At 36.6% G+C, this 26,427-nt stretch overlaps 2 protein-coding genes across 14 annotated transcripts in view; one reads left to right on the top strand and one right to left on the bottom strand.

Moving 5' to 3' along the window:
- The window catches only part of PKIB (cAMP-dependent protein kinase inhibitor beta), a 194,058-nt gene extending 181,930 nt beyond the window's left edge, over positions 1–12,128 (bottom strand). For all 12 annotated transcript variants that reach the window (XM_034669065.1, XM_034669068.1, XM_034669070.1 and 9 more), the window contains exons 1-2: positions 12,003–12,128; positions 9,607–9,706 (exon numbers count right to left, since the gene is read on the bottom strand). The gene's annotated coding sequence lies outside the window, so the exon portion shown is untranslated. The remainder of the gene's footprint in view (positions 1–9,606; positions 9,707–12,002) is intronic.
- A 69-nt stretch (positions 12,129–12,197) lies between these two features.
- The window catches only part of SERINC1 (serine incorporator 1), a 30,490-nt gene continuing 16,260 nt past the window's right edge, over positions 12,198–26,427 (top strand). The window contains exons 1-2 of one of the 2 annotated variants that reach the window (XM_002919685.4): positions 12,198–12,342; positions 24,690–24,851. In XM_002919685.4, the coding sequence (XP_002919731.1) occupies positions 12,304–12,342; positions 24,690–24,851 (201 nt within the window). In that variant the 5' untranslated portion in view covers positions 12,198–12,303. Of the gene's footprint in view, positions 12,343–12,493; positions 12,636–24,689; positions 24,852–26,427 lie in introns of those variants that run through there. The other variant, XM_034669061.1, reaches the window with a different exon arrangement.

Raw genomic sequence — 26,427 nt, 5'->3', positions numbered from 1 at the left:
GGTGACTAACATAATATAATAAAAAATATTATTATTAAAAAAAAGCTTAAGTGACTCTCCTATAGACAGCATATTGTTGGATCTTGGTTTTTTTTTTTAATTCACTCATTCTATCTCTTTTGATTAGAGAATTTAATCTATCTACATTAAAGTAAGTATTGTTAGATAAGTAATTACTATTGCCATTTTGTTGTTTTCTGGTTTTGTAGATTCATTGTTTCTTGTTTTTTATCCTGCTTTTTTCATATTTTGATGTCTTTTGGTATCAGTAGCTTTAACTTCTTTATCATGCTCTTTTGTGTCATTGGTACAGGTTTTTCCCTTGTGGTTACCATAGGGCTTACATAAAACATCTTAAAATTATGTCACCCTATTTTAACCTGATAACAACTTCAAAACAATCCCTAAACTTTACACTTGTTCTTCTCCCCCTCATATTTTAGGCTATTGCTGTTACAATTTACATATTTTTCATATTGCGTAAATAATAAGATTATTGTGGTTATGGTTATCTTAAGTTTATTTATTTATTTACTTGGAGAGAGAGAGAGTGCCAGTGCAAGTAGGAGGAGGGACAGAGGTAGAAAGAGAGAGAGAATCTTAAGCAGGCTCCATGCTTAGCACAGAACCTGATGTGGGGCTCAAAATCATGTTCCTAAGATCATGATCTGAGCCAAAATCAAAAGCTTAACTGACTGAGCCACCCATGCACCCCTACTATATTTATTTTTTAAACTACAGTTGTAAGTGTATTATGTGCCACCGCTACCAAATTACAGAATCTATTTTAACTATATATTTAAGATTACCAGTGAGTTTAAGGTTATCTTTTTATGACGTTTATTAGCATCTTTTTTTGTGAAATATACTTTCATATTTTTATGATGTTAACTAGTATCTTACTTCCACTCGAAGAAGTCCCTTTAGCATTTCTTGTAAGGCAGGTCTAGTGGTAATGAGCTCCCTCAGCTTTTGTTTGTTCTAGAAAGTTTTTATCTCTCCTTCATTTCTGAAAGAAAGCTTTGCCAGGTGCAGTGATTTTTTTTTTCTTTCAATATATTGAAAATTTCATCCTATACTCTACTAGCCTGGAATGTTTCTTTTGAGAAATCCACCTTTAGTCTTGTGGGAGTTCCCTTGTATGTAACTTCTCTTTTCTCTTGCTGCTTTTAAAATTCTTTCTTGTCTTTGACTTTTGACAATTTAATTATAATGCGTCTTAATGTAACCCTATGTAGGTTATATCTATTTGGAGCCTTTTGGGCCTCACGGACCTTGATTTTTTTTTCTATCATCAGGTTTGGGAAGTTTTTAGCCATTAGTGCTTTAAATATACTTTCTGTGCCTTTCTCTTTCTCTTTCCTTTCTGGAATTCTCATAATGTGAATACTGTTTCTTTTCATTACATCCTATAGGTCTCATAGACCTTCTTCACTCTTTTTCATCCTTTTTTTTCCCTTCCTCTGACTGGGTAATTTCTAATGTCCTATTTCCAGGTCATTGATTCATTCTTCCGCATGGTAGAGTCTGCTTTTGAAACTCTCTACTGTATTGTTCAGTTTATTTTTCAACTCTAGGATTTCTAGTTTTTCTTATTGCTTTTTTTTTTTTTGATGGCTTCTGTTGCTTTGTTGAACTTCTTGTTTTGTTCATGCATTGTTTTCCTAATTTCATTTAGTTGCTTTTGTGTTCTTATAGTTCACTAAACTTCTTTAAGAGGATTATTTGGAATTTTTTGTCTGACGGTTCATAGATCTCTATTTCTTTAAGATCAGTTATTAGAGCTACATTAGTTTCCTTTGGTGGTTTACCTGCTTTTGTTTGTCTGAGTTTTTTGTGATCCTTGATTCTTTATATTGCTATCTGTGCATTTGAGTAATTGGGTTCCTCTTCCAGATTTTACAGATTTGCTTTGGCTGGGACAGTTCTTCACAAGTCAGCTCATTTGGGTTTCTGGGAGTGTTGACTGGTAATATCTCTGGGAGGTGAGATATGCTATTGTGGTCTATTCTGGCATGAGGTAACTGTTTGAGATCTGGTCAGGGATGGGGCCAGTGTGCCATTGGCTGAGAACAGTTGGATAGGACTGCTGGCTTGGTTCTAAAGTGAAGCTGTAGAATGGGCTCTAAAGTTGCCTAGATTCTCTAGGCTTTCTAGATGGTTGGGACTGAGTATTATACTCAATAGAAGACAAGGATATGAATTTGCTTCTCTGCTCTTGCAAGGCAACAGGATAGGTCCCAGGGCCTGTACAGCTCTTTGTTTGGGGACCCAAATCAAGAAAGATTGTTCACTGAATTCTCTGGTCAGATGAGGCCACTGGTTTTGCTCTGCAGATGAAGGTCACATGCTATGCTCTCTGTTTAAGTGCCACTATAAGCAGAGCTGTTGAATGGGCTACACAGCTTCCTAAATGTTCTGGTTGGGTTCCTTGGTCAAACAGACCGAAGGCTGTAGTCAGTAATGAATGATGAATGGGGCTATGTTTCTCTGCTTAGGTGCAGCGGGAGAAGCAGCTTTAAAGCTGGTAAAGCTCTTTGTTGTCTTAACTCAAGTTGACCCATGCCCCAAGTTCCCTGGCCAAACAGGCCCACTCTCTGCTCTGAAAACAATTGGCTCTGCCTGCATTTCTGTCAGCTCAAGCATCAAGGGGCCACACAGCTTCTAGGTGTTCTCACCAGCTCTTCTCATCTAATGTGGCCAAAAGCCACAGTGGATGGGGCTATGTTTCAGCTGCCTTGTCTAAACAGGCTGTCTTACTGGGAAGGGCCATGAGCCAACCTAAGCCTTGGATATGAATTAATCCCCCAGTCTGTGTGTAGCAGGGGGATCCTCCATGGTCAGTATTGGCTTTGCTATGGGAGCAATCAGCTCTATCCACCCACCTCTCTGCTCAAGTGCCACTCTTTCACACAACTTCCAGCTGCTCCCCCAGCCCTTTTGGCCAGATATGGCCAGGAGACCCTCTCCACAGTGGGTGGTGTCTCACTCAGCTTTTTGCCTAGGTGTGGGCAATCTAGGCTCCAGGGCCAGGAAAACTTGTTTGAGGATCCAAACCAGACATATATGCACCCCACTGAGTTCCCTCACCGGTGTACCCCTGACTTGGTTCTGTAAATGAGCAAAACTACTGTTTGGATTAGGACTTGTGCACTGCAGGTATGAACTCAGTCTGCCAAGATCTCTATGCTGGTTGTTACAGGCCCATCCTCCCTACTCCAACACAGTCAAATTCTCAGTGATTGAGCCCTGAAAATTCCCCTGCAATCCCCCTGGGGTAAAATCAGAGTAGAGGCTCCCACAAAACAATCCACATTGTTGGGGGGAAGCTGGTGGTCCCCTGTATATTTTTTCCCCACTGCAAGAACTGGAGACTCAGAGACATTTTCACGTGGTGCTGCACTGGCCTGACGTAGGGGCAGTGTGGTCAACACGTAACTGCTTCCCTTACTCTTGTAATGCAGTCTATCTTGGTCTCTGTGGTGCAAGGGGTGCTTGAGTCTCATTTTCCCGCACTAGGATTGTCTCAGTGGTATCTTGGTTTTTTTTTTTTTTAAAGATTTTATTTATTTATTTGACAGAGAGATACAGCCAGCGAGAGGGAACACAAGCAAGGGGAGTGGGAGAGGGAGAAGCAGGCTCCTAGCAGAGGAGCCTGATGTGGGGCTCGATCCCAGAACGCTGGGATCAAGCCCTGAGCCGAAGGCAGACGCTTAACGACTGCACCACCCAGGCACCCCAGTGGTATCTTGTTTTTGAATAGCTATTATTCTTGTGAAGAAATTGACCTATGGCACCACCCTGGTAATGTCACTCCAGTACCTACTGTATAAGGCTCTTAGGATGATTAAATGATATAATACATTTAAAATGTGTAGCTGCACACAGTAAATGCTCAAAACGTGTTATAATTATTTTTCTATTGCTGCTATAGCAAATTAACGCAAACCCAGTGGCCTAAAGCAATACAAATTTATTATCTTCTGGTTTTGTGGGTCAGAAGTCCAAAATAGGTCTCTTTGGGCTAAAATTAAGGTGTTGGCAGGACTGCATTCTTTCTGGAAGTTTTGGGGAGAATCCATTTCCTTGCTTTTTCTACCTTTAGAGGTTACTTACATTCTTTGGCCTATAGCTGCTTATCACCTTGACCTCTTCTTGTGTTATCCTATCTCTTTCTTATTTTTCTGCCTCCCTCTTTATTTTATAAGGACCCTTGTGATTACATTGAGCCCACCTGGATAATCCAGGCTAACTTCCCAACTCCATATCTTTATCTTAATTATACCTGCAAAGTCCCCTTTGCTTTATAAAGTGACATATTCACAGATTCTAGAAATCAGGATGTGCCCTTCTTTGGAGGGGCATTATTCAGCTTAGCCCAGGTGCTCTAATTTTGGAAACAACTATAGAGTTGGTCATTTTTTGATTAATGAATTTTTATTCTAATCTTTTTATAATTGTCTATGGAAATATTTAATATTATTGAAAAATGAATAACACATTTGCAAAGTATTTACATGAAAATTTTAATGAATAATCTGGTTTGTTTTCTTAAGGTCACCTCAGAAAAAGCATACTGCTACCATAATTAAATAATGTGTAGTCTTCACCATGCCTCAAACACTACATTCAAAATTTAATCACATAATACCTATGCAATTTACTGTATTTGCAAAATGAAAACATGCCTTTTACATAGGAGGTGTTTTAAATAAATGCGATTTTAATTAATAAATTATGGAGCTGGTGTGAAATGACTTTGATAGTTCCCCTTGGTTTTCTTTCCAGGAATCATCCCTCTGTGAATGCCCCATATAGTGTAAATTCCATAAGGTCATAGATAATTTTACATGTTTTGAAGGTACTAGGCATGCCTTTGTACATAGTATACATTCAGTAAATATTTATAAATGAATGAATTTAAGAGTGAATTTCACAGCAGGGGGAAATAAGTGAAGAAGGATTTGGATGACAGTGAGTAGTTATTCAAGGTCCCTTTTATGCCGTTTTTTTTTTAAAGATTTTATTTATTTATTTGTCAGAGAGAGAGAGAGAGCAAAGCAGGGGGAGTGGCAGGCAGAGGTAGAAGCAGGCTCCCCACCAAGCAAGAAGCCTGATGTGGGGCTCCATCCCAGGACCCTGGGATCATGATCTGAGCCGAAGGCAGACGCTTAACCAACTGAGCCACCCAGCTGTCCCTCACCTTTTTTTGATCCTGCTATGAAACTATTTCTTTAGCAAACTCAAAATTTCTGAGACTTTACAAAATTATTTTCTTGGAAATAATCTAAGATATCAAAATCTGGAAATCATATTTATTTTCTCAGATTGATTATTATTTTCTATGAAAAAAGACAAGCAAGTACATTGACAGTCCTAAATGAATGACAATTAATAAATCTTAGAACATTAACAAATCTAGAGAAAAGCAATCTATGATACTATCTATTGAGAAAATCTCTTGGAGTTTCCTTCCTACTTCTTATCCTCTGCCTCCAAATTCCAGTAAATAGAAGGGCTTTAGTGTAAAACAATAATAAGCTGAACTCAAGCTCACAAGACAAATTTTGTTTTCGATTTTGCTCTTCCTCAGTTACAGAAACAAAGGTGATATATTATAATGAAATATCTCAACAAAACTTCCCTTGTCTAATGAATGGGACCTGAAAACATTTGACCTCTTTTACATATGAGTGGGTAGAATAAGTGACTACCCTGGAAACAAAACTTAAATCGATGGCTTGTGTTAGAATTTAATTTAGAAAGCCAGAAATAAAAGTTGCCACAAATTGTAACATTTAGAAAGCCAGAAATATAATACGCTATGAATTTTAACTAAGGAATACTTTGCAAAAAAAAAAAGAAAAGAAAGAAATACCTTGCAACCTTGAAGAATTTAAAAACTTTTCCCCTTAGTGTTTAGAAATATCAAGGTAATTTAAAGGTTCATGGTGTTCAATTCATCCTCTTTTCCAGATTGTATCAGTCCTGACATAGAGAATTGGAATTAAAAAGATGTGGAGAAGGAAGCAAGTCTTACAGAAAATATGATTGCTTTTAACAACAAAACCCATGAGATGAATTTAGTCACTGAGGAGAGAGAAACAGAAAAACAAATTGACCTGAAAGGATAAAGCTTGATTGTGAATACTATGTAAGTGAATAAAAAATAAAACACCTCACCTGTAGTGTGATTGCAAATAATTCCTTCATTACAGGTACATCTTGTCATTTTTTAAATTTGTCATCTGTTGTTCCCCAAACTATCAGGGGATTTTTAATTTGGTATTTACTTACAAGTAAAATAAGATTTTTCTAGTGCATCTACTCTCTCTTCCATAAATGCCTGCAGCCAACAGTTAGCTGCAAATGGATTGATTTTTGATTCCTTAAGAGCTCTTCAGTGCTTCTTAAATAATACCTTCTTCTGTAGGCTCTAGTAGTGGAACAATGTCATAAATTCTTTTGACTTTCACAGCTTGACCTTCCTTTTGTATGTAAAGCCAGAATGTAGGGCTTCATAAACAGCAGGCATTGTAATGCTTGAGAGATTTGTATAGGCATTATTTATGCCAGCCAATAACTATGGTTTCTTTTATATAAATATAACCAACGTTTTGTCTGAGAAAGTAGAACAGCTGACTATCTCTTCTAAAAATAGGTTATTGATTCTATATATATTTATGTTTAAATTAGTATTTCAGTTCCAAATAAGAGTTTTATTCTATATTGATGTTTAAATTTTATCTTGAAACAACACACTAAAAGAGTCGGAGCTTGGGTCAGAATGTTTTTAGATTAAGAATCCTGACTTATTTTATAAGGTTATTGATTATGTCCCAGGGTAGAGGAGGAGAAATATATGGAGTGCAAAATAGCCTGCAATTTAAAAGAGATTGTGTATATTGTCTCTCTGCAGTAGTAAGGTTTAATCCTGCCCACGGCAAGGTAATGGAGTACTCTAGAACAGATGCACTTGAAAAATCTTACAGTTTTTACATGAATTGTGGTTTTAAATTATTACCAGATTTGCCTTCTTTTTAATAATCTATCTAGGCAATGTTTAAATTATCAGAAGCAATTTTTTTGTCCATTGATGACTCTGATATTTTTATAATATGTATTTACTTTTAAAAAATGAGGATCAATTTAAGAGAGCTGACACTCTTGATTGCTATTCCATTTCAAAAGTAAAAGTCAACAAGAATATTTTAGTTGACTATTTATCCATTTTCCAAGTTAGTTCATTGGTTTCATGTTCCATTTGGAGGCACAGACATTTATTCCAGGATAGGAAAAATAATTACCTAGTTGCTACATGACTCTTAACATCATCATCATCACCATCAATAATAATAATAGTAGTAGTAGTAATAGTAATAATCTAAAACTTGTACTGTCTGCAAGCTGTTACAAATATTTACATTTATTGACCCATTTAATCCCCATTGCAACTCTATAAGGAAAATAGTATTCTATTTTACAGATGAGAAATCTGAAGCCTGGAGAAATCAAGTGATTTGCCTAAGTATACCCAGCTTGTAAGTGGCAGAACTTCAGGTAGCTACTAATAACTACTTACCTGTTAATAAGTCCTGTATTATTATTTTGAGAATTTGATCCCACATATTTTTTTTTAAGATTTTATTTATTTATGTGACAGAGAGATAGCCAGCGAGAGAGGGAACACAGCAGGGGAGTGGGAGAGGAAGAAGCAGGCTTCCAGCGGAGGAGCCCGATGTGGGACTCGATCCCAGAACGCCGGGATCATGCCCTGAGCTGAAGGCAGACGCTTAATGACTGCGCTACCCAGGCACCCCTGATCCCACATATTTGACTCTGCTGTCATTTAGTAGTGCTCGGTGGCTATATTTGTGTCAGATTTATATTTATTATTATCACTGAAATTTGTAATTCTAAATGACCTCTACTCACGGATATACATTAATACTAAGAACAGTGCATGCCCAGCCTGCTGAGAATACGGTTGAGACAAAGTTGTGAATGTTCACTGGCTGGGATTTAAATGTGCCAGTACTTGGAGGAATTGAAAATAATTAAAAGACTGTCTCTACCATCAAGAAATTTCCAGTCTTAAGCATTTATGTTCTAAAGATAAAAAGATTTGGGGCCTGGGTGGCTCAGTCAGTTAAGCATTCAACTCTTGATTTTGGCTCAGGTCATGATCTCAGGGTCCTGGAATCAAGCCCCTTGATGGGCTTGTGCTCAGCACAGTCCATTTGAGATTCTCTTTCTCCCTCTCCCTCCCTCCCCTCAGCTCTAAATAAATAAATAAAATCTTGTTTTAAGAAAGAAATTTAATATCCTACTGACTTAAGTTCCTGATTATTGTGAATAAAAATTCACATTTTCTACTTATTTATAGAAAATGGTATTTTAATTTTAATTTTTGTTATTGAGAAGTTATACACTGAATTTTAAAAGTTTGCTTGAGAATGAAGCAGCTTCTAGACTTGAGGTGGCGTGGTAACAGAACTTTAATCTTGTTCAGGTTTGATCCAAGGCTATATTCTTCAGGGCTCTATGTGGGAATACTGATGAGTAAATCTTTCATGGTATCTCTACTCCATTTCTCAAGAATTGTTTAAAGCAAAGACATATAACACAATTCTGATCTTGAGGCTGAAAAAGAATCTGATGGCAGTTGGGGAGGGCTTCTGGAAAATGCTTCCCTTCCTTGTGGAACAGAGATGTTTGGTAAGATGTAAGGAAGGGGCAGAGAATCTCTCTTTCTTTCTTTCAAAATTATCATGCTTAAGTGCTTAAATCAACCAGTCCTAGAACTGCTCTGCCTCCAGTGTAGGTTCTAAATGCCTCCATTCTCACCTCATCCTGAAATATAGGGTATTTGGTAAGATTTTAAAAAGAAACAAACAAACATTCTCTTAACAAAACAATGCATGGGAGTTGTACTTTAATAAATTATGTGAAAATTAAAGAACAGCAACAAAAAAACCAACCTCGTTTAGAATGAAGTCGGGAGGCCAGCAGGGGGAGCTCTTACATCTAGCACCAATTATCAATGGCACCCCTAACAGAAGAGATGGACGTTGCAAGTCCATACTACTTTACTATCCCAGCCAAAGAAAGGAAGATTTCTTTTTTCCCTGGCCAATGAAAAGCCACTATACTTCAAACTCCAAATTTACTCCAGTGGATTTTAGGTTTATAACAGTCACTCCCAACTACCCCCTTTCCTCTACAGAAGAACACTCCTCTTTGTTCTCCATACCTGCCTATGGTTTTGTGGCAGCTTGCTTGTCCTGGATTGCAATTCTCTGCTATTCCTGAATAAACCCTTCTTTTGCTGACAAAATAGCTGGCAGTTTTATTTTCAAGGTTAACAGTTAATACGAATTATAAAAAGGGCCTGTTTTGTCTTTTAGTTATTTACTTAGCAGGACCTGAAGCCCCTACCTTATTCTACCTTCAGTTTTATTGAGAAAATTAGATGGAAACATTGACTGAAAGCCAGACACCAGGTTTCAAAGATTAAGAAACTATGGGGGGGTATTAAAGAAAAAGAAAACAAAAGAAAAGTCCCTGATATCTAGAAGTAGTAGCTAGTATTTATTGAGCACTTACCATGAGACTGACACCATTCTGTGCGCTTTGTTTTCATTTAATCTGCACAGCAACATTATGAAGAAGTTACTGTTACTCTCCCATCTTAAAGTTGAGGACTCTGAAGCACAAAAAATGAAATTTGCCTAAGATTACACAGCTAATTTGACGTGGAGGTAGCATTTAAGCACAGGCATCCTTACTCCAGATTTAAGCATGTCTCTGAACACTTCCCTCTACTGACACTTAATCCAAGATTGTGTCTATATGGAGACTCAATGGGAAAAGTCCATTTTCTGGACTCTACATGTATGGGAGAGCTCCCTTTTTAAAGCATAATTCTCATGTATTATTATACTAGTCAACTCTTCATGTTTTTCTCTCTTACTAAAGACTAACATTTGGGATTGTTGAACAGTGGTGCAGAGTCTAACCATGCCTGAATCAAAGCATTAGCCTAAATAATTATAAGAACTTAACATTTACCCTTCTGTCTCTCAGATTTGATTTTTAATTAAAAAAATCAAAATCTGTCTTCACTGACAAAAGCATGTCTTTAATCAGGATACACCTCTTCCAATTCTAAGTTTATACTGACCCCTATAGGTTATTCTGTCCTAATCTATACGTGGCTTACTCTTATAGAACATATGTTAAAATATTTAAGCATATTTACATTTAGAATTTAATTATTTTAGGATTAAAGTCATAACATACTTTTCATAGATCCTTTCTCTCCTTGTATTGTACAATATAAACCATGCATAAATTTTATTCATCCTTTAGGATGATTTATTTTGGGGGAAACTAGCTTGTATTGTCTATAATAGGTTTACACTGAGCTATAATTTATAAGACCATGTGATATTTTTTAATCCTCTCAACTCTTTAAGGTTGATATATTACTCATAAGGATTCTGAGATTCTGAGAAGTCAAGTATCTTACTAAAGGTATTTTCACAACTTACACTGAAAGCAGAATTTAAAATGCAAAAATTGAAAGGATGGGTGTGTAAATGACATCAACGATCAAAGTGAGAAGTTAAAAACTAAGTCAATAGCTTCTCCCCAGTTGATAATTTTTCCAGTGTTAAGTTTTTTGAATTCATATTAAGGACTCTTGTAATTCTACAACATTTCTCTTTGGATGTCTACTTCAAACATGTATCTTTGTTAAAATGTCTTAAGTGGAACCATTTTAAAATGGAGCCAGAGAAGCCATTTCAAGGGAACGGTTTTCACATCCTGTTTCTTGAACCTTTGAACTCGGCCAAAGCATTCAAGAAGTCAGCAAGCAGGAGAATATTCCGTTTGAAAAGACTAATAAAAGTGAACTTTTGCCTACTGATCACTTCACTTGACCAGTCAATGAGTGCAAATCCAGACCTTCTTGTCAGCACCAAAGAACTCTTCTTCAAACTATTCATCCAATCTTCTTTTTTTCCCCATGAAAATCCTGTCAACCTCCTGAAATCTGGACACTATTTGGGATTCTACTTAAATCTATGTACCCTGAATTGCAATTCTTTAATTCCAGTTAAACGCTTTGCTTCTTAAACTGGTTTCTTGTTTTCAGACTGACATCTTTAAGGATAACGTAAGTTACTTTAAATTTTGCATCTCCTTAACTCTTCGTTTTTAAACTTGCATTTTCACGTGCTGAGGGGCAACATTTCTGAGACAAGTTCAACATGTCCAAACCAAACCCACTGTCTTTTACCCAATTCCATTCCTTCCTTTTTGCTACTTATCATTTAATGATCACAGTTCTACATTCCTAGGTGTTACCTCACCTTTACCTAACTAATTTTTGTAAACTTTATAAAACTTGTATTACTACTGACAATGACTATTTCTATTTCTGTGCGCCAACCTGTTCTCCTAGAATATCTTTTATAACACTATGAAAAGAACTAGAACTTTGTGAACATTCCCTGGAAATGATCATTATCACATAATTTGCAAGGATTCCAAATGTCTCCTGAACAGCTCATAACGTTCAATAAAATCAACACTATGTTTAAGTTCTTATAATCAGTATGGGTCTTTTTACCTAATTAAAATTTTTGAATGTGCAAACCTCCTGTAACATCTTAATTGGACAAGATATTAAAATGCGTGTCGACAACAAAGAAGTGACACAAAAAACTTTAAGTACCCAAACGAATGGAAATACCCCAACAGAACTTGTCCCAGGCAGTGGCCTGCAAGAATATCTGAGAAGGAAAGAGGGGTTAAAAGGACGCAAAAGTGTAAAAATAAGTGGATGAACGGATGAGCATCGAGAAAGAGAAGGCAATCCTCCAAAAGCAGTCAGAAATTCTTCTAATGAACGAGGACAAAATCATCAACCACCACCTCAGCTTCTAGTAAACCCGAATTCAAATAAACATTAAGTAAAGGTGAGTTTTTCTCACATCGTTTCCTTAATGTGGCAAACTACGGTCAGGTTGCATTAGCCAGACGTTTCCAACCGCGGTGTTAAAAAGAACGCCACTGCGAAAACTGCCTCAAATTCGAAGAATGCGCACGCGCAATCTCCACACAACACCCTCTCCCACCCCATCCAACACAGGCCTCAAAGGAAGTGACGCAAAGTTGAGGGGCGGGGTGGGCTCTGCGCCGGAAGTGGCTCGCAGATAGTAAATAAGGCCCGAAAGGGTGGAGAGGTAGTGTCTCCATCTTGTCGGCAGCCGCTGCTCCTGCGACGTTGTGGAGATGGGAAACATCTTGGGACTGTGCTCCATGGCGAGCTGGGTAAGGCGGCTTTTAGTGACCTTCAGGGTGCTAAGCGTAAGAGGCGAAGGAAAAGGGAACCCGAGTCGGGTTGGATGCGGCGCGTCGGTAACGTGGTACCCCACCCAACAGGGAGTGCCTTCCGTCCCCATTTCCTCACTATCTCCCGTGGTCACGCTAGCTTAGTTTTAGGGCCCTGAGTCTTGCGAAGAGCCGACAGCGATGGCCGTGGGGAGCAGTGGAGATGGAAAGATAACCCCGATGGGAGAAGCAAAGACAAGACAGCTGTAGTTTCCCTCCCCCAGTCGTCTTTCGTGAGTAGCTTTCGTGTAAGCTATTCCCCATTCTTCCAGGTCCCTTTTTGTTGTTGTTGTTGTTTTTTCCTGTGTCTGCGTAGGCTGTCTATACGTAGGTTTTAGGCCCATTCCCCCTTCTCGTCCTGTCCCAGCGACCTCAGACTGCAGCACTGTCATCCCTGGAGGCAGGTCGGCCTCTTTGTTCTGTCTGGCCGACTACATTTAAACGCCCGCTATTTGGGACAGCCTGGTTGTAATATTTACTAATACTCTTTAGTCCTAGCTCTGTGGCTGGGTCCTCGACCTTCATGCTATGAAGAAATTACTGTGTTTCTCAAGTAATATGTGTATCTGTAAAAGCTGGTCATTTCAATGGTATTACAAATCTTGTATCTTGACATAAAGCATGCTTCTGTAATCTGAAATTTCATGTTTAATTAGGTGTAGGTTGCATTTTAATTAGGTAGCATTGTTAGAGTGATACCGTTTTTCATTATAGTAGTACAATTTCTTTATTCAGGTGGTGCAAATAAACTTCAGTTTAAGATGATCCTTCCATTCCCCCCCCCAAAAAAGAGACAACATATTAACATTACAGTTAATAGAGTTATTGTGATTTGGGGCGAGGTATTTGGGTTAAAATAATATTTCTTTAATCCATGATTTCTAAATTCCACTTCTAACGCTTGTCTGATTTCCCAAATGACTCCATTTTATACACGAGTCAGAATTTTATTATTTTACTTACCTCACTTTTTTTCAGAAAGTTCTGATATTGCTTGAACTATAAGTATTAGACTTTAATAAAATAATTCCTGGAGGTTGTTACTTCAACTGAGATCATTCTCTTGATTATATTTCTTATTGTAGTTGGGCATGGAAACCAGATATTTTTAATCTCAGTAAGAAACTGGAGATTCTACTCGAGTCTGTTTAATACAAAAGAGGCATAGTGTAATAAATGTATTACAAAATAAAGGGTGTTAAAACATTACTTTCATTTTTTGGGGGGGTCGGGGGAAGGTATGATTTGTAAAGTCAGATTTTGTTCATTTATCAAGTAGTCATGTTCTTTATACGTATATAGTAAAGATTTAAAAGGAGGGATTCATGTTCCTAGTATTCTTCTCTCCAGAACCACTGTGAACACCTTTTTTGCCTCAAGAACAATTATGGTTGGGAGGAGCGGGTGTTAAGGATTTTTTTTTTTTTTAATGTGTTTTAAGTCAGAAAATCACTTTAGTGAACAATATGAAAAATTGTATTCCTCTTAAAGTTTTTACAACTTAGTTCTTTACCTTTATTGTCTAGGAAACTGATAAAATTGACACTGCATTTTAGTCACTGTTAATAACAAGGTATATTGGAAAGGTAGTAACAAGGAAGCAGTTTTCTTATCCTCCTGTAATTAGATCTCTGGCAGATAGGCTAGATGGCCAAGGTTGATCTTAAGTGTGCTAGATTATTGTGGTCAGTCTAGGAATTGACTCTGTAGTATGCAATTCTAGTCATATTTTCCCCTTTCCTTTTTGGTGCTTCTGTCTCTATTCATGAACTGTTCAATTTTGGTGTGGTTCGTTGGCAACTGAAGGGGACTTTGCCTTGTAATATATGTCTGTTTTTTTAACAGTCTTAATAGTCAATATGCTTATTTGCTTAAAGGTTTTGACAAATTCAAAACTTACTCAACTTTTCAAAAGTATTCAGGTCTTTAAATTAGAACAGTTAAACCGCATTTAAACAAATCTTATTTTTACTCATATTTTTTGAGGCTTAATCTATTTTTGTAAAAAAATTTTTCTGATTTATGAAACAGCTGTAGAAACTTTTTGAACTATGAAGAAAGCACGTAAAAGAAAAAATACTGTTGTGTAGAGATTGGAGCTTTAATTGTTTATTTTGAGTTTCTTTGCTAAGTGGTCTAGAATTAGATTGATCATAAATCTTGGTTCATGTGTGGCTGTGTCTTTGATCGGTGATTACATTAACCACTTAAATATATGGATCTCCCACCTAATCTTCTATCTACGTTACCAGCAATTTATGCCTACTTCAGTGCTTTTTTCCACCCCAATCTCACCAGTGATATTGACTAGAATTGATTTTTTTAATTATTGGACTTTATATACATTAACTATCACTTTTTTTTTTTTTTTTTTTTTTTTTTTTTTTTTGCTCAAGATACTTAAAATACTTCGGAAGAAAGAGCCAGTGATTACTGCCTACCTATTTTGTGTTAGCCTCTGCTAGGTTTTTATTTTTTTAGTACGATGACTTGTTTTTGCAGAAATGATCCATAATCACTGAACAGTCAAGGATTGCATAGTACAAAGCTAAAATGTCACCCAAAAAATCCCACCACCAATAACATTCCTTCTCTCTCAGTGTGTATATACACGCATGAATGAATGGACAAAAATATTTTTTAGGAATGGTAGCATGCTGAACATGTATTTTCAAGCAAAGCATTAAATCTCATTTTTCCCGAATTTAACAAAAGAAAAATAAAAATAAAGGAGTTGTTGAGTGTTAAATAAATAAGCATTTCTTCATCAGGAGAGTTTCCTAAGGGGCGCCTGGGTGGCACAGCGGTTAAGCGTCTGCCTTCGGCTCAGGGCGTGATCCCGGCGTTATGGGTTCGAGCCCCACATCAGGCTCCTCTGCTATGAGCCTGCTTCTTCCTCTCCCACTCCCCCTACTTGTGTTCCCTCTCTCGCTAGCTGTCTCTCTCTCTGTCAAATAAATAAATAAATAAATAAAATCTAAAAAAAAAAAAAAAAAAAGGAGAGTTTCCTAAAAAGATTCATCGAAGGAGATGTTTCTAGAGCAGTGGTTCTCAAATGGGCACAGTTTTGCCCCCAAGGGACATTTGGCAATGTCTGCAGGCATTTTTTGCTCTCCAATTTGGGGTGAGAGATGCTAATAGCATCTAGTAAGCAAAGGCCAGAGAGACTACTAAACATTTTACACTGCACAGGTTGGCTGCCCGCAACAAAGAATTTTTTGACCCAAGATGTCAGTAGTGCCAGACTTGAGAAATTCTGCTTTACCCTCTTCGGTTGGCCAGAGTAAAAAATGGAATGAAATCTGAGAGTCTTAACTGCTCTTTAAAAAAGTATTTAATGAATCTTATTTTTATCTCTACCTTTTGCTTCAGTAATGGAAGCTACCTGGTGCCACCAATTCCTGATCTGTTTGGGAATTCTACTCTACAAATTTTATTGCTTAACTTTTTCCTTTGATGGGTTATAATTCAACTTTCTAGGCCTTAAAAGGTCAAAAAGAACAGGAAAGTAAATCCAGAAGTCTTAGACCCTTTAAGTTTATTCCTAAGTGTTCATTTTAAGTCTACTCCTTTTAAAAAGCTCTTTATTTTTTTATTTTATTTTATTGGGAGTATGGGTAAATTCACATATTTAGTCTGCCATCTTTAACCAGAATCTCTTTGTAAATGTATTATTTTTTATATGTGACCATTAGGTTTTATAATCATAATTATCCTAGTTGTTTAGTCTTAGAACTAAACAAGTCATTATTAAAGTGTGTTTCCTGGACCCTGTAGCATCAGCATACCAGGAGACTTAATGGAAACACTGACTAAGGCCCAGCATTCTGTTTTAATAAGCCTTCCAGGTGATTCTGATACCTGCTATATTTTGAAAACCACTGCTCTACACTTTTAAGTGCTTTCAAACCTCAAAGCACTTTTTAACCATGGCTTCTCCCATTTTTTTTTTAACTTGATGTCTTCTCCTAATTGACTAAATTTTATCTGATAGATTTTTTAAGAATTCATGGATGCTGAAATCCTTAAAGTCTTTTATATATAAAAATATCTCCTACAGGGGCGCCTGGGTGGCACAGCGGTTAAGCATCTGCCTTCAGCTCAGGGTGTGATCCCAGCGTTATGGGATCGAGCCCCACGTCAGGCTCCTCTGCTGGGAGCCTGCTTCTTCCTCTCCCACTCCCCCTGCTTGTGTTCCCTCTCTCGCTGGCTGTCTCTATCTCTGTCGAATAAATAAATAAAATCTTTAAAAAAAAAATATCTCCTACATTTCTGAGAGGCATCGTTTACCACTTTAATAGTATACCCATTTCCTTCAGAACGTAATAGTGTTTTCTGTGAATCTTGTTTTGTCTTAAAACACTGTGGTATCCACTCCCTCCCAACATATCTCACGTGTTCTATTGACTTGTTTCCTCTGCCTGGATATCTGAAGAGTTTTTACTTCTCTTTGAAATTAACCAAATATGTCTGACTTTAAATCTCATCACTTTTTTCATCTAGAAAATAGTGTTCTTTTGGGGAACCTGGGTTAAGCATCTGCCTTTGGCTCAGGTCATGATCCTGAGGTCCTGGGATCCTGCCCTGTTTCAGGCTTCCTGCTCGGTGGGGAGTCTGCTTCTCCCTCTGCCTTTCCCCTGCTTGTGCTCTCTCAAGCTCACTTTCTCTTAAATACATAAAATCTTTAAAAAAACAAAATGAAAGAAAGAAAATAGTGTTCTTTTGAAAATACAGATTAACTTCTTCATCTAAGGAAGTTTTTCTTGGATTCTGTCTTTGTCTCTTTTGTTTATTTAGAGAATTCTCTATTTTAAGGACATCAGTTACCTTCATGTTACATTGTCTTTCTTTTCCTTCCATATTATTTTTCTGTATTTTTGTCTTTTTTTTTTTAGTTGATATAATTCACCTGAAATTCACACTTTGTAATGTACAGGTCTGTGAATTTGGAGAAATCCTATAGTTACGTAACAGCTACAGAACAGTTAGCACCTTAAATTCTGTCATCCCCATTCTCGGCAACTCCTGTTTTTTCTGTCTCCAGAGTTCTTTTCTTTCCAGAAGGGCATATGAATAGGATCATAGGATATAGCCTTTTGAGTCGGGCTTTCTTTACTGAGCATTAATTCATTGAGATTTATTCATGTTGTGTGTATTAGTGGTTTGTTCCTTTTTATTTTTGTTTAATATTCCGTTGCTTGGATGTACCACAACTTACTATCCATGTATCAAGTGAAGGGCATTTCCAGATTTTGGTGATAAAGTAGCTGTAAACATTTCCATAGAGGTACCACAAAGGTTTTTTGTATGACTCTTAAGTTCTCTTTTGCTTAGGTAAAATACCTATCGTAAAATACTTATCAGTGGAATTGCTGAGCAATATGGCAGGCATACATTTGACTTGTAAGAAGCTACCCAGCTGGTTTGCAAGATAGATGTACCAGTTTTCAACCCAACAAAGAGAGTTGACAGTACTTGGTATTATGAGTTTATTTGATTTTAGCCATTCTAATGTGTGTGTGGCGGTATCTCATTATGCTTTTAGTGTACATTTCCTTAGTAACTGATGATACTGAGCCCTTTTTCATGCTCTCATTTGCCGTCCATGTATTTTCTTTCTTAAAATGTTCAAATAATTTGCCCGGTTTTTATTTTGGTTGGTTTTTTTCTTACTAAATTTAAAAAATTCCTTATATATTCTCAGTACAAATCATTTATTAACTACCTGATTCCCATATATTTTCTTCAAATCTGTGGCTTGTCTTAATTCTCTTCAGGGTGTCTTTGAAAGAGCAGAAGTTCTTAATTTTGATGAGACCTAGTTTATCAATTTTCCTTCTTCTGTGGGTTATGCTTTTCATATTGCATCTAAGAAATCCTCAGTTAATTTTGATACATGGTATGATTGAGGCTTAAGGTTCTTTTTTTTTTTTTAAGATTTTATTTATTTTATTAGATAACAAGTGTGTGGCAGAGGGAGAGGGAGAAGCTGAGCAGAGACCCTGACATCGGGCTCATCCCAGGACCCTGGGATCATGACCTGAGCCAAAAGCAGACGCTTAAAACCACTGAGCCACCCAGGCTCCCCTTACGGTTCTTCTTTTAGATAGATAGGTAAATAGTTATTTCAGTACTGTTTATTAAAGAGATTGTCCTTCCTATATTGATTTGCTTTGGCACTTTAAGCAAAAATCCTTTTACCATATTTATGTAAGTCTATCCTCTACTTTATTGTTTTATTTATTTGTGCCATACTGTTGCCTAAACCCACCCTATTTTGATTACTCGGGCTTTGAAGTTAATCTTGAAGTTAGGTAGTGTGTGTATTCCAATATTGTTGTTTATCAAAATTCTTTGGGCTGTTCTAGTTCCCTTACCTTTCCATATAAATTTTTAAAGCAACTGGTTTATTTCCACCAGCCTCTTGCTGGGATTGTGATTGGAATTTGGTTGAGTATAGATAAGTTTGGAAAGAATTGACATCTTAAAATATTGAGTCTTCAATTCATGAGCCCAGTTGATCTTGCCATTTATTTAAATCTTAGATTTGTTTCATCATTGCTTTCTAATTTTCATCATATTTTATTATATATATATTTTATTAGATTTATACTTTAGTATTTCTTTTTGTTGGTTTAATTTCAGTTTTCAGTTGATTTTTGTTGGTATGCAGGATTATGATTAGTATGTGTATCATGACCTTGTATTCTGGGACCTTGTTAAACTCCCTTGTAATTCTAATAGCATTTGGTAAGTTTTTTCGGATTGTCCATGTAAACAATTATTTGTGAATGGAAAAGTTTTACTTTTCCCTTTCCTGTGTATATTCTTTTTCTTTTTCTTGTCTTGTTGTATTGACTAGAACCTCTAATGTGAAGTTAAATATCTGTGATGAGAGCAGATATCCTTGTCTTGTTTTGAATCTTAGGGGAAATCAGACTTTCACCATGAAGTATGGATGGCAGCTATAGCTTTCTTGTAAATGTATTTTATCAAGTTGAGGATATTGTGTTTTTTCTTTGCAGACAGTTTTGTTCAATTTATCATGAATGGGTGTTGAATTTTGTCAAGTGATTTTCCTGCATCTGTTGAGATGACTGTAAATGGTTTTTCTTTAGTCTGTGAATATGGTGAATTGCATTGGTTCATTTTCAGAAGCTCAGTCAGTCTTACTTTCCTTGACTAAACCCTACCTGGTCGTAATGTTTTATCCTTTTTATATCCTTTATTTTTATTTTATTTTATTTTTTTAAAGATTTTATTTATTTGTCAGAGCAAGCGCACAAGCAGGAGGAGCTGCAGGCAGACGGAGAAGCAGGCTCCCTGCTGAGCAAAGACAGTGGGGGACTCCATCCCAGTACCCTGGGACCATGACCTGAGTGGAAGGCAGACACTTAACCAACTGAGCCATCCAGGCATCCCATATATCCTTTATTTTTAAAGGCTTTTTTTTAGGGGCACCTAGGTGGCTCAGTCAGTTGAGTGTCTGACTCTTCATTTCTGCTCAGGTCATGATCTCAGGGTCGTGAGATTGAGTCCCTTGTGAGGCTCTGCACTGAGCATGGAGTCTGCCTAAGATTCTCTTCCTCTGTCCCCCTCTCCAACTTGTACGCTTGTGCTCTCTCTCTCCCTTAAATAAAGCGGGCCGGGGCGGGGGAACGCTTTCTTTAGAGTAGTTTTAGGTTCATAAAAAAATTGAGAGAAAGATAAAGATTTCCCATATATTCCCTGAACCTACACATGGATAGCCTCCTTCATTATAAACATCCCCCACCAGAGTGGTATATTTGTTAAAATTAATGAACCTACATTGACACATCATAATCTCCTAAAGTCTGTTGTTTACATTATGGTTCATTCTTGGTGTTGGACACTCTATGAGTTTGGGCAAATGTATAATGACATGTATCCACCATTATAGTAGCATACAGAATATTTTCACTGCCCTTAAAGTCCTCTGTGCTTTGCCTATTCATTCCTGTACCCACTCCAGCCACTGATCTTACTGTCTCCACCTTTTCCAGAATTTCATATAGTTGAGATCACACAAGATGTAGTCTTTTCACATTGCCTTCTTTCAGTTAGTAACACCCGTTTAAGGTTTCTCCATGTCTTTTCATGGCTTGAGAACTCCTTTGTTTTCAGCACTGAATAATATGCCATTATTTAGATGTACCACAGTTTTATTTGTTCATTCACCTTCTGTAGGACATCTTGGTTGCTTCCAAGTTGGGGAAGTTAGGAATAAAGCTGCTATAAACATCCATGTGCAGACTTTTGTGTGTCTGTGAGTTTTAATATGCATTTCCATATGCATATGAAATATAATGTGGAACATCTTTTCATATGCTTATTTGCCATCTGTATATCTAATTTGGTGAGGTGTCTGTTGACCCATTTTTTAATCTGATTGTTTTCTTATTTTGTTTTAAGAGTTCTCTGTGTGTTTTGGATAACAGTCCTATAAGATCAGATGTGTTTTGTAAATGTTTTCAGACAGTTGGCCTCTCTTTTCATTGTTTTGACGTTGAACTTTGCAGAGCAGAATTTTGTAAATTTTAATGAAGACCAGTTTATCAGTTTTTTTTTTTTTTGTGAATCACGCGTTTGGTATTGTATCTGAAAAGCCATCGCCACACCCAAGGTCATTTAAATTTTTTCCTGTGTTATCTTATACTAGTTTTATAGTTATAGGATTTATATTTAGGTTTAAAATCCATTTCAAGTTAATTTTGGGAAAGGATATGAGATCTTTGTCTATATGTCTAGAATTCATTTTTCTGCATATGGATGCTCAGTTGTTACAACAACACCATTTGTTGAAAAGATCATCTTTGCTTCATTGAATTGCCTTTGCATCTTTGTCAAACATTAGTTGATTGTATTTATGTGGGGCTATTTGTGGGCTAGGTATTCTGTTCCATTGATTTGTCTTTGCTTTTTGACAGTACCACACTGACCTGATTACTATTGCTGCTTTGTAAGTCTCAAGTCCAGAGAAGCCTGGGTGGCTCAGTCTGTTAAGTGTCTGCCTTCGACTCAAATCATGATCGCAGGGTGTTAGGATTGAGTCCCACATCAGGCTCCTAGCTCAGTGGGAACCTGCTTCTCCTTGTGCCTGTCTCTGTCTTTTCATTGGGAGTGTTTATGCCATTTACATTTAGTGTGATTATTACGTTTGAGCTTAAATCAGCCATCTTTCTATTTTCTGTTTGTCCTGTTATCCCTTTTCTGTAAGTTTTTTTTTTTTTTTGGCCTTATTTTGCATTAATTGGCCATTTTTAGTATTCTATTTTATTTCTGTTTACTAGCTATACTTCTTTGTCTTGAGTTTTTCAGAGGTCAGTTTAGGGTGTATAGTATTCATTTTTAACTTTCTACAGTCTGCCTTCATGTCCAGTCATACCACTTACTTAAAATTTAAGAACCTTGCAGTAGTGTATAGTTGAATGTCTTGAATGTCTCCTCTTGCATACTGTTTGCAATCATCATATATTTTTCTTCCACCTTTGTTATAACCCCCCACAATACATTGCTATTATTTCTGCTTTAAAGGGATAATTATCCTTTAAAGGATTTCTTTATATTTTGCCATTTCCATTGTTCTTCATTCCTTTTGTATAGATCAGCCGTCTGGTATAATCTTCCTTTTATTTGAAGGATTTCCTTCAACATTTCTGGTAGTTTAGGTCTGCTAGTTTTGGATTCTTTTTCCTTTCTATGTCTGAAAATGGTTTTATTTTATATTAATTTTTGAAAGAGACTTTGCTGAGCATAAAATTTTATCATGTGTAGTTTTTTTAAAGTGCTTACTTTTGTCTTGCAGTTTTTTAATTAAAATTGATACCTATCCTTGTTTCTCTTTTTATAATATGCTTCATTTTTCTGCCTGCTTTTTAAAGATTTTTCTGTTTACAGTTGTTTTTAAGCAGGTTGTGATATGAGTTGGTATGCTTTCCATCATGTTTATTTTGCTAGAATTTCATTGAGCTTTTTGGATCTGGGAATTTATAATCTTGATTAAATTTGGGAACATTTTGACAATTATTTCCTCAGTAGGATTCTTCTGTTCATTTCCCCTTTTGAGAGCTCCAATTTCACTTACATTAGGCAGCTTAAAGTTGTCTGTGCTACTCTTCTATTCATTTTTGTCCTAACATTTTTGTCTCATTTCTTTTGCTGTGTTTTTGGGTTCATTAATCTTTTTTGCAGTATCTTAGTGTTTTTTGGTTCAGTTACTTTATTTTTCATTTCTACAGGTTTGGTATAGATCTTTTAAATTATCTTCCATGGCTTTCCTTAACATGCTGATTTTTTTTTTTAATCTTGTTAAAATAATACTTTTTGCCGTTATCTATAATTCAGTCATCTGTGTTGTCAGGTTCATTTTGATTGATTTTTCTCATTAAAGTTTGTATTTCCCTACTTTCTTGCATAACTGTCATTTTTTTATTAGATGTCAAACATTGTAAATTTTACCTTGATGGACGTTGGATGTACTTTTATTTTAAAAAGAAAATTCTTGGGCTTTGTTCTTGGGCATGAGTGAGTTACTTGAAGAAAATTTGATCTTTTTTATGTTTCCTTTATGCTTTGTTAAGTGAGAGTGGAGCAGCCTTTAAGCTAATGGCTGATTTTTTTTCTAAGTATAACCCATAACTCACTGCCTCCTGGATAACAAGGTTTTTCCCCTGTGACTGGTAGGAATACTAACTATTCCCCCTCTGGGTGTTTTATTCAAATACATGCAGTGATTAGTGCTTTGCTGAAGATTCAAGTTGAAGCCTCTGCAGATTTCCAGAGCTCACTTTGTAGCTTTCTTCTCTCCAGGATTCTTCCCTGTAGACTCTAGCTGCCTTTACTTCTCTCAGTGACCAACTCTGTTCCAGCTCCCAGCTGCCTCCTTAAATTCAGGTGAACTACTGGCCTCTGCTTAGGTCCCCGTCCCTGTACTGGATGCTCTCCCCAGGCAGAAAGTTGGGTCAGTCACGGAGCTCACATTGTTTCCTCTCTCGGAAGTTACTGTTCTGCATTACTTGTTAATTGTCTGAAAAACCATAGCTTTGTTTAACTTTTTTCCATTGATTAAGGCAGTAGGATATATCCAGTCACTATTAAACCCATCTTGAGCTGAGTTTATAGTAATTATCTCAAGCTTTTTTCTGTTAGTAATTTTATTTTCATCTGTGTTTGTTTTGTTCCTTGGTAGTTAATTATTCTTTAAGTTTGACTCTCTCTTTTCATTATCTTATTCTTTTCCCATTTCATTTTTTAACTTTTTCATTTGCTTTTTGTTATTTTTCTGTAGTTTAGGTGAAGTACAGAATTTTCTTTTCTTACTGAGTTATGTTTTGTTTCAGACTGGATTCTTCAAATGCCTCTCCCTCAGCCTTTTTTTCAGTTCCCCCGAGGGTTGTACTTATTTACTTATTTTTTTGCTAGAGTATGTTTGCATAGTTGCCATGACTTCTATTTCTTTCTTTCTTAAGCTTACTATAAACAGTTTTGTTCCCTGCATTATATTGGTTGCTATAGTGTGTGTGACTGCTGCCATACTCCGTTCCCTTGGTTTCTCAGACTTTTCCCCCAGAGCTATAGTAAGGCTAGAATATCCTAGTCTGTCCAGCTTTCTGAAGTCTGACATTATGGGGGAGCTCAGCCTAGGTTATGGTGAGTCCTTGTGAGAACACTTAACCTTTCTGAAATACTGGCAGATTCCCTTATTAGTGTTCGTCTCTCCTAGCGAGGGAATTATCCTATTCCCATAGTGTACTAGTAGTTTACTGTGGCATTCCACTGGAGAAAGTTAGCTAGCCTGAGTTTTCAGTTTTCACTACCACCAGCTCAGAAGAGGGAAAAGATAAGGATGCCAGTTCCCTTCTTTTTCTCTTCTGGGATATTTGAGAATTCTCAGAATTTTGTGAATTCACCTGTATGATATCTGGGGCCTAAAGGACAGGAGCCAGAGATAGGCTTGTTATTATTCCGAGGTTTTTTGTTTATTTTTGCTGAACTCTTTGCTGCTGATGATTTTTTTTTCCCTTTGTTGTTTTAACTGATTTAATTTAAAATATTTAGAGGTCAAACGCTTTTATGTTTCACCTTGGTCCATCTTTACACAGAAAGTACTAAGTTATAGTTTGTGGAATGATTATGTATGAACCAAATACATTTGTTCCTTGGTAATTAATTTCAGTCCTATCTTTTTTTTTTTTTTTTTGAGTGGATAAAAGAAATTTTCACTGTATAATTTTAAACTAAACTGATTTTTAACTCTTTTTTCCTAGATACCATGTTTATGTGGCAGTGCCCCGTGTTTGCTGTGTCGATGCTGTCCTAGTGGAAACAACTCTACTGTAACTAGATTGATCTATGCGCTTTTCCTGCTTGTTGGAGTGTGTGTAGCTTGTGTAATGTTGATACCAGGAATGGAAGAACAACTGAATAAGGTTGGTTTTTTTTTTTAATTGATTAATTGAACCTATAATGAGTTTGCTTAAAACCGATTGTTGGGTTTTGGGAATTGTACAAAGTAAGATAACATGTAATTCCAGTTTTAGTAATCCTCATAATCTTTTGGAAAGAAAGATGATATAAGACTTATATAAGCTTAACTTCTGTGATGGTGGTACAGAAAACGTGCTGTGGTAATAAGGAGGAATAAGTAATTCTAGCCAGTTAAATGTCAGAACTCAGTGGGTCTCATGGAAAAAGCAACATCCTAAGAATGAGTAGAACTTTTGTGTGCAGAGATTGAAAAATAGGAAGCAAAATGAGGATAAAGAGCTTGTTGAGCAGAATATGTATGCTTTAGGAAGACTGATCTGATAATTAGAAGTTAAGCAGTTAAATGTGGAGGCTCTTTTAATCATGTAATCAAGAACTGTATATGGGGCCAGCAATAGCTTTTCTGAATGTAGAATTAACTGAATCTGGTTTAAATATTGGTAGTGATGGAATCATACATAATACCCAGGTTCTGATTCTAGATAACTAGCAGGAAAATGTTACTGTTAACCTGGGGTGGGGGGGGTGCTTTATTTTATTTTTTAAAAATTTTTCAGGGAGTCAGGTTATAAAAGGAGATGAGGAAACTATAATTCATTGATTTAGGGATACTGCACTACATACGTGTTTGAGAAAGTGTGTTTGTGTATCTAACAGGAAGTAGAAAACACGGTACGTAACAAAAAATCCTAGCTAGAAGTGTTTCGGGAATGGAGATGAAAGTTGAAATCATGGCTGCATATGCTTGAAGACCATTCAAAGTGAGCAGACAGTGACTTTGACAAAAGCTGTTATTGAAAGGGGTTGGTAGAGAAAAGGGAACCTGAGAAGGAACAATGAAAAAGGGTGAAACAAGTGAATGCCCTATTGTGCACACCTTAGGAAGAAAGTATTTGACAGCCAGTACATCATTAGTGTCTTGAAAAAGCAATTTCTTTAGAGTGCTGGGATCAGAAGTGGGAGGAGAATCAGACAGCCGTGAGGAAATGTAGCCAGTAGGTATAAATTGCTGATTTGAGTTTTGTAACAAAGATGGTGGTCTCAGGGCAGCTAAATTAAGGAAAGGATTTTTTAGGATGAGATTTAATCATTTATATTTTGAGGAGTTAAAGATATGAGCTTTAATCTACGTGAAGGAGAAGGTGATCAAGAGAAGGTATAAAAGTTGGCTTTCCACCAAGACAAGACAAATGACAACAGAAAATTTGAGGTTGAGAAAGAATATGGCAGTTGACCTCCATTTTAAAGCACCGTATCTGCTTGATGTTGGCTTTGAGGTAAGGAAAGATGGTAAAAGTTGGAAAAATGAGATTATTATGATTGTGAAAGTAACTAGCATTGTACATGGTAGATGTGGCTGCCAGTTAATGTTACTCAAGTCCTTGGGTATAAGCAAAAGACATACGGTTTTGTCTGGATCCAGTTGACGGTGGTTATGAATAGTTTAGCTGGTGGATGTTAATTCTCATCATCAGATATTTCTGCATCTCTGCTTTCTGAAGGTCATCAATGATTTGC

The sequence above is a fragment of the Ailuropoda melanoleuca genome, chromosome 10 (genome assembly GCF_002007445.2).
Source record: "Ailuropoda melanoleuca isolate Jingjing chromosome 10, ASM200744v2, whole genome shotgun sequence".
Classification (NCBI taxonomy): domain Eukaryota; kingdom Metazoa; phylum Chordata; class Mammalia; order Carnivora; family Ursidae; genus Ailuropoda; species Ailuropoda melanoleuca.
Note: the sequence above shows the minus strand (reverse complement) of the source record. Positions and strands in the feature narration are given on the sequence as shown.